The sequence below is a fragment of the Suricata suricatta genome, chromosome 3 (assembly GCF_006229205.1).
Source record: "Suricata suricatta isolate VVHF042 chromosome 3, meerkat_22Aug2017_6uvM2_HiC, whole genome shotgun sequence".
Classification (NCBI taxonomy): Eukaryota; Metazoa; Chordata; class Mammalia; order Carnivora; family Herpestidae; genus Suricata; species Suricata suricatta.
In genome coordinates, this window is record NC_043702.1 from 98,369,411 (window position 1) to 98,378,274 (window position 8,864).

Sequence of the window (8,864 nt, forward strand, 5' to 3'; positions counted from 1 at the left end):
GTTGCCAATCAAATTAACAAATATTTAATGATAACATTCTATGGAGATGAGGGGATAGTGGGGGTGGAAAATGCTTCAGTCTCTCTGGAAAGTAGCATGTATCAAGAACCCTGACATATGCATTCCTTTTGGCCTCCCTTCTACCTCTAAAAATTAATTCTGAGAAGTAAGCACAAACAGAAATGCATATTTATGTATTAAGATGTTTATCACGGAACTATTTGTGATGAAAAGCACTCAAATGTCCAACAATAGGACAGTTAATTAAATTCTTTTAAATCAAATTCTTTTCATGGGATGCCACGATTGAAATGTAGCCTATGAAGAGTTTTAAGTGAGGTCAGAAAATGCTAAGAGAGTAATGTTACATGAAAAAGCAGAGTACAAATTTTACATGCACAGTGTGATTCTTGCTCTTTGTTTAAAAAAAGTGTTAGGTTGCATTACATGAAATTGCCCGTTTTTCTAGATCAAATGCTTGAATACCGGCCATTTCATGTGATTCGATCTCAAACATGCATAGAAAAAAGATTGTAAAAAGATGGGTTAGAGGTTAATAATGGTTGACTTTGGATGATAAGTCTGTGGCTAGAGTGGTTATTTTTATTTGTATTTTTTCTACGCTTTCCATTTTTCTCCAGTGGGTAAGTACTATGTTATAATCAGAAGAAAAGGGTAATAAATTTAAAAAAAAAACAGGCACAAGAATAGTATTGGGGAAACCTTGCTGACAGCTGTTCATATTGAAAATGACCTTGAGGTTCAAATGGCTCAAGCTCTGTGGTGTTAAGAAATGTACTACAGGGAAAGAACACAGGCTTCAGAGCCAAGAGACAAAGATTCTAAACCCACAACTGTTACTCACCAGCTGTGTGACCTTGGGCAAATTACTTAACTTCTCTGAGCCTCAGATTCCTATTCTGTAAAATGAGGATAATATCTACCTTGCAGGCTCAGTAGAAGAACACAAAGTATCAGGTTTATGCCTGGCACTTAGAAGACACCCAGAGCATGTTAATTTTCCCCCTCCTCCACCCTCTGTCCCCATCATCCACCCTTCAACGTGAGCCATCAGCCCAAGATTATGGTATGAGGTATGAGGGATAAGGTAGCTGCTAAAAAAAAAATTAGGCCTATTCTCAGTTACAATATTGAAGTGTTGAGGGACAGTAGGCAAGGTTGGAATGTTTGGAGTGTTTTGTCCAGTTCTGGGCAACATGCTATTTTAAGAGACATGTTAACAAACTAGGACATTTCTTGAGAAGGGAAGAGGGCGTGAAAAAACTGGGTACATTATGCCCTGAGGAAACCAACAAACCAACTTCAGGAAGAAAAATATTAGAATGATTGACAGGTGAGCTCCAGTGGAAGGAACTTACCAAGAACAAATCTGACTCAGGGTGCCCAAAAGTTTTCTGAAAGCAAGAGCTGGCCTTTGATGGGATGGCTGTCATGTGACATTGAACTTCCCACCAATGTGACTGTGATCCCAGAGGAGAGGAGCCCCCCCCCCACCGCCACCTCCCCAGGGCCAAGAAAGAGAGCCAAGAGGGCAGTAGTTTGCATTAGATCATAGTGCCTAGACCCTGGGACATTAAAGAGCAGTCAAATGTCAAGAAACTAGAGGACCAAGGTGTCAGCCGATAATCCTGCCAGGGACAGGATAGCCCCATACTTGAGGGCATGAGCCGCACTCCTAAGGACTCCTGGTTTTGTGAGTCTGCGTTCAGAAACAGATTTGGGCCAGTCTGTGGCAGCATGGGTGACAGGTATGGGGTGTTCAGGCTGACTGTTCTGGGCTGTGTTGTGGCTGGGTCTGTTGGTGCCAGGGGGCCCTCGGGATACCAGCCAACTCTACTTCCTCCTGTGTTATGTCTTTAAGTCCTACCCAGAAAAGGCCCTGCTCCCAGGAGGCCTCACAGGACTCGAGTGCTCCAGCCTCCATAATCTGCAGCAGTGTACCGTCCCCACACGGCTTCAGGGCCAGACGCCCCAGCTCAAGTTGCCTGTCTCTCTGCTTGTTTCCTGACTGGGCCACTTTCCTTCTATGCCCTTTAGATCAGGGGTCAGCAGACTTTTTCTGTAAAGGGACAGACAATAAATGTTTTAGACTTTGGGTGCCATTTGGTCTCTTGTACTACTTAACTCTGCCTGGGTAGTGCAATGGGTGTGGCTATATTTCAATTAAACTTTATTGGCAAAAGCACACGGTGGGCTAGATTTGGCTTAAGGGCTATAGTTTGCCAATCTCTGCTCTAGGTAAGCAAACCCCATTTGATGTTCCCAAGCAGAGCCTGGTCTTTCTGCCAATCTTTGTCCAAAAAATTAGCTTTTGTTGATGAATGTAGTGGTATATGCCAAGTAAGGAAATTGAAAAAAGACAACTAACAAATGTATATTTCCATCATCATCATGTGATTAAAAGATAAAAAGACATTTCAACAATAAGAGATAGGATGATTCAAATCTCCAAATAAAAGGCAAAGGTTGTGGACCACCATCTAGGCATTGGTAACTCATGTGGTCTGGAAACCCTTCTGATCTTAGGAATTTTAATTTTTTTAATTTCTTATGTGAGCCAAAGCCAAGGTAAGTCTCCTTTCCACTACTTTTGGCCAATTAACATTCTGAGTGAAGTCCAAACTTTGCATTTATCCTTGTTAAACTTCAGCTCCTTGTTTGGAAATGTTACAGTTTCACCCCTGGATGAATATCATGGTTAAGGCCCTGGGCTTTGTTCTTTCCTGGCTGGTTAGTCTAAACCAACAGTGTCTCAAATGTGGTTCCAGTAGATATAACTCACAAAAACAAGAGCTCCCTGGGGTCTCAGTAATTCTTTTTTTTTTTCATTTTTAAAAAATATATTATTTTAATGTTTATTTATTTTTGAGAGAGAGAGAGCTCGAGCCGGGGTCGGGGAGGGGAGAGAGAATCTGTAGACAGGCTCCAGGCTCTGAGCTGTCAGCACAGAGCCCAACGAGGGGCTCGAACTCACAAATCATGAGATCATGACCTGAGCCAAAGTCCGGCGCTTACCCAACTGAGCCACCCAGATGCCCCTCAGTGGAACAGCAACTATGACTGTGGGAAAAAGCTGCAAGATGCTGCAACACATTGACTATAGAATGCGATGTATCTTGTAAGATGGCTGAATCTTCATTGGCACCTTTAAGGCTTTTGACAAGCATATAAACTTGATCTTCTGTGATTGTGATGAATTCAGGAAAATCAAGCCAAAGAATGCAAAGCAGCCAGAACGTGAAGAAAAGCAGGTTTTGGGTGGTGTTGCTACATGGGGAGAACTTGGTTTCCATGACAGTGGAAGGACCACCCCCGAAAGATACTGGCATTGCTCAGGTACCTCTTTCTGGAGCTGCAGGAGGTCCTGGGGTTGGCAGGGCAGCTGGCAGAGGAGTGCCAGCTGGTGTACCAATTCCCCAGGCTCCTGCTGGATTAGCAGGCACTGTCTGAGGGCTTGGGGGTCCATCCCAACAGGTAATGACTCCACAGGGAAGAGGCACTGTAGCAGCTGCTGCAGTGGCTGCTACTGCCAGCGTTGTTGGAGCCCCAACTCAATAAGCCCCAGGAGGGGGGACCCCACCCCTTCTGTGGGCCAAGCAACACCACCTCCAGGCATTATGGCTCCTCCACCTGGTATGAGACCACCCATGGGCCCACCAATTGGGCTTCCCCCTGCTCAAGGGACACCAATAGGCATGCCCCTCCAGGAATGAGACCCCCTCCACCAGGAATTAGAGGTCCACCTCCCCCTGGAATGCATCCACCAAGACCCTAGGATACTGTTGATCCTTCTTAAATCGCTTTTTTCCCTGCAATGTGTCTTGTGAAACTGTGTAGAGTGTTTATGAGCTTTTGTTCCCTCTTTGCTGCATTAATATTAGCTAATAAAATGCATAGAGCAATTAAACTGAAAAAAAAAAAGGGGGGTCCAAAGGCCTATCTGTATTCCAGCCCTCTGCAAGGGACAGTCAAGGGGTGGGAAGGCTCAAGTCCCTTTGGGCCACTGAGATGTGAGGACAGCTTGCTGGGGGTTGGTAAAGAAGCTTTCTTGGGGCACCTGGGTGGCTCAGTCTGTTAAGCGTCTGACTTTTGTTCAGGTCTTGATCTCACTGCTAGTGAGTTCAAGTCCCGCATCAAGCTGTCTGCTGTCAGCACAGAGCCTGCTTCAGATCCTCTGTCGCCCTTTCTTCCTGCCTCTCCCCCACTTGTGCTTTCTCTTGGTCTCTCTCAAAATAAATAGATAAATTTTTAAAAATTTACAAAACAAAACAAAACAAAACAGCTCTCTTGCTCTCAGGAAGGAGCCATAGGAACTCCGGCTATCTTTCCTCAGGGAACCGCAGGCTGTGGGGGAGTGGGCAGTAGGTAGGGGCTGTAGTGGGGGCTGTGGTCACCAATGACATCATCTTACATTGAGGGAGGAGCCAGCCTGGGGGAGGAGCCATGAGAATAGCAGGGAGAGAAATGGAAAAAACCGGGTACCGGACAGCTTCTCAGTGCTGCTTTATTAAAGAGTGCTGAACTCTGTTCTCTGCAGCCCAAGTTCCGTGAGCCACATTCGGTTAGGCAAGTTGGAAACTTTGTTTCTTGCAGCCCAAAGCATTCTTCTGAGTGCTCATCAAAAGAACGGTCCCTCTTAATTTTATGGATGTTAGCAGCATGATACACATAAACTTCCTGTCCGCATGTAAGTCCATGATGGAAATGGTTCCTACAGGGACAGGGCCCAGCCACCCCTCCACGACCATCTGTACCCACTGACCAAGCTTTGTTGGGTCTCGTTATTAAATTACCCCCCTCTGGCCAGATCTGAAGGCTTCATGTGTCTCCCCGCAACTGGATGACAATCCCTGGGAGGGAAGAAACTCGAGTCTCCAACGTGGCCCCCCAGTCAGCCTCTTTCATACAGAGGACTGACTGGCTAGAGAGAGGAGTCTTAGAAAAAGTTCAGAAGTGGGTATGGTCTGTGTCCCAACCTCACCCGTTCTCCCTTCGCTCTGGCGTGTGCCCCCCATGCTTCTCCAACACGACCCCACTCCATCCCCCAAGGGACAAACACGCTTCTCCATCCGTATTCCCACGGGGGAGTTTGACCCCTGGAAACTGCAAAAGCACATTGTACATCAGGAAGCCGGCACATAGTAGGTGTTCAGTACAACAATAAACATTCATTGGACAACTAGTAGGTGCCAGGCATTGTGCTGGGCACTGGGGGCCTGGAAATGAATAAGATTCTGATATGCCCCTGCAATATCCCCACACCTAGACCCATGCCTGGCTCACAGGAGGTGCTTAATAAATGTTGGTTAAATTAATTAATATCTTTGAAGAGCTCGCATTTTAGTGAGAAAACTGGATGCACATGCAGATGATTTCATTTAGCATAGTAATAGTGGAGTCAACAGAGCACATTAAGGGGGGGCCCTTCCTGGGAGGGGAGGATGGGAAGAAACCCCACAGCTCAGCACCCTCTCTCCTGCCCTGCAGCAGCTGGGCTCCTTTCTTCCCGTCAGAGCCCGAGCCTCCTTGAGAGTGAACATTCACTGAGCACTTACTATGACCGGGCACCCTTCTCAGCCCCTCCCTGGATGACCTCATTTGGTTCTCTTGACCAGTCTGTGAAGTCAGAACCATCATTTGCCCTGTTTCCCTGATGGAGAAACTGAGGCACAGGGAAGTTAAGTCCTCCCCACCCCCACCAAGGTCACTGTTGGGGTTACACTCACCAGCCTGATTCAAGGCACTTAGCCACCGCGTTGGCGCTCTTTCGGTTTCATGATTAAACCACCCCCAGTCTCGTAGCTGCCCAGGGCTGGTCTCACGGTGCCACCGTCTTCACAAACACCATCTCCAGACTGACAGACTTGGGCAGTGAGGCAGGCCCAGCAAACCCCAGATGATGAGTGGGGTGGAGATCCTGGCCCCCTGACCTCGGCCCCTGGCCGGCTCCACTGTGCCCTCTCCCAGGATCTCCTCCCCCTGCAGGTCCCCAGCCCAGGAAAGACGGTGCACAGGCTTACCCGCTTCTCGTTGGACGAGTCGTTCACATTGACCCCACAGGCCAGGTCGGGCCTGGGGAAGGCTTCTGACCAGCCATCTTGTGTGCAGTTTCGAAACACAGAGCCTGTGGGGGCCGAGCATCCTGAGGGTGAGCAGTGGGGACCACAGACAGACGGCCGGGTGTCTCGGGTCCCCTCCGCTACACCCCAGGGGCAGCCTGGCCCTTCCCTGTCACTTGGCCCAGCTGATCCCTGAAGAGCACGTAAGAGTCAGTATGGAGAGGTGGTGGGAAAGGAATGGAGGGAGGTGGCCTCAGGAAGGGCAGAGACACAGAGGTGTGTGCACATGTGAGAGAGGCAGACCCGTTGACCCCTGTTGCCTTGATCTACGGACCAGGCAGGCTCTGAACAAATACCCTGTCCAGCCTCCAAGCACTAATGCCTTCTTCCCGGAACCCCCACCGCCTCACCCACCCACCCGTCCCTCTGTGCCAGGCACAGGGCTCCACAGACAGGGGACCGCATGCACATGTCACAGTACCCTAGGGTCCCAGTGACTCTCCTCCCCGCAGAACTTCCGGTCACCACTCCCCAGCCCAGATTGCTGCCCCGAGGCCCAACCTTGCTTCAGGGCTCTCTTAGGCCCCATGGCTGTCTCCTCCCACTGCACCCCTCGGCTCCCTTCCTGGCTCCAACCTCAGCTCCAACGTTCAGCACTCCAGGAGGGACCTCCCCTCCCCATCCTCCATCCCTATGGGCTGAGGTGCTTCTGCTGGCTTTTTGCACATTTTCCCCAACAGGGGGCTGCTCCACCACCCCCAGGGGATTCACTGGAGCTAAATAATAAGCCCCTGTGCTTCGAACTGGTGGGACACCAGTTCTCTTTCAAGGGATGGTCGTGTCCCATAGGATTCAAGGGGACAGCAGTCCCAGGCGATGTTGATTATACACCCCAATCAAAAAGCCACTGCTCAAAACAAAACAAAACAAAAAGCCACTGCTCTCGCTCTCTAATGATTGTGTATTGACTCAGTTACAAAGTTCTGTGCTCTGCTGTAATAATAGTGCACAGAGAGAGAGAGCTGCTACCAGCCAGGCACCGTCCTGAGCCTGTGACAGGTAGCAGCTTCTTTATTTACTTACTTTTTAAAATTTTTAAATGTTTATTTATTTTTGAGACAGAGCGAGAGACAGAGTGCGAGCAGGAAAGGGACAGAGAGAGAGACACGGGATCTGAAGCAAGGCTCCAGGTTCTGTGCTGACAGCTCAGAGCCTGATGCAAGGCTCGAACCCACGAACTGCAGGTTTATAACCTGAGCTGAAGTCGGAGGCTTAACCAACTGAGCCACCCAGGCACCCCAGGTAGCAGTTTCTTTAACCCTAATAAGGCTATGAACGAGGCAGTTGCTTTTATAGTAAACTATATCATGACATGTTAATACTGTGCCCATTTTACAGTCAGGGAAACTAAGGGACCCAGTGGCTAAATAACCTGCTTAAGATCATAGCAAAGGAAGTGAGAGGAGAGTGAGATTTGAATGCTGAGTCTCACTCAGACCTTTACTCTTTTTTTTTTTTTTTTTAGTTTATTTATTTTGAGAGAGACAGAGACAGTGCAAGTCGGAGAGAGGTAGAGAGAGAGAGAGAGACAGAGAATCCCAAGCGGGCTCTATGTTGTCAGTGCAGAACCTGATGTGGGGCTCGAACCCATGAAACTGTGAGATCATGACCTGAGCTGAAACCAAGAGTTGGATGTTTAACCAACTGAGTCACCCGGGCACCATTACTCTTAGCCACACACTACATACTGATCCCCTTTCCTTCTCCTGCTTATCCTGATCCCAAGTCCCACTATCCTCTAAAGACTGGGCTCCCCAAGGATCTGGCCATTCCTGGGGTGAACTTTCCTCAGGTTCCTGGTGCTACTCCCATGCCAAGGACGTTCTGTTTCATGTTTCACTTCACACCCTGCTCCCCTAGCCACCCAAATCCAGCAGAGCAGCACTGAGGGGACCCTTCTAGGCAGTGTGGAAGGGAAGGCCTTCTTTGTCCTCTCAGCAAGGACACAAGGAGGCCACCTCCGCATTTCCCCGCATAACTGCGCTCCTCCAGCAGAGCTTACTGCCTCCCGCCTCCCCCAGCAGGTGTTGGGCTCCAGGGCTCCCAGTCTCCCCCAGCAGGTGTTGGGCTCCAGGGCTCCTGGGGGCTGCCCAGAGCCCTTGCTCATCCAGCATTGGCCAGCTGTCTGCCTAGATGAGCAACTGAGTGGAGATGGAGAGCCTGCTCTCAGCTCTTCTGCGAGAGACCAGGAGCCCGAATGCCTGGGAAGGGGACCTGCCAGCCGAGAAAGAAGGCTTGGGAAGCCGCCAGGAAGAGTTTCCCTCCATGGACTGACTGGCCCATCTTCATCCTCTACTCTGGGCTGTCCAGGAGGGTTGAGGGCTGGTCCCCTGGGTCCGGTTGCAGCAGGTGCGGCCAGAGAATGGGGGGCTGGTCACAGCCTTGGCAGAAGGAGCCTTGACACACCATCTGCTTCAATGTGTACCCTATGGAGGGGCATTAACCACCCCATCTGGGCCTCGAATGCTCCTCTCTGACAGGCCTCAGGGTCTGGACCACGGGCTCACAGGGGTCAGGGTCACAGGGATTGCCCTGAGCTGGGAAAATATGGCCAGCATTTCTAGAACCAGTCACGATGCTACTTTACAGATTCTGATCTAACTCACAGCACCCGGTGAGGAAGGCGCTGCTAGCTTACTTGACAGTTAAGAAAACCGAGGCTGGGAATTGGGCCACAGGGTTCGGCCAGGATGTGACCCTTCACTGTGCTCCCTCCCGCCCGGG

General features: G+C 49.6%; 1 protein-coding gene and 1 pseudogene across 3 annotated transcripts in view; one reads left to right on the forward strand and one right to left on the reverse strand.

Moving 5' to 3' along the window:
- The window catches only part of SCTR (secretin receptor), a 67,803-nt gene that overhangs the window by 25,784 nt on the left and 33,155 nt on the right, over positions 1 to 8,864 (reverse strand). For all 3 annotated transcript variants that reach the window (XM_029934707.1, XM_029934708.1, XM_029934706.1), the window contains exon 4: positions 6,042 to 6,145. In XM_029934707.1, the coding sequence (XP_029790567.1) occupies positions 6,042 to 6,145 (104 nt within the window). The remainder of the gene's footprint in view (positions 1 to 6,041; positions 6,146 to 8,864) is intronic.
- Positions 3,078 to 3,935, forward strand: LOC115287897 (annotated as a pseudogene).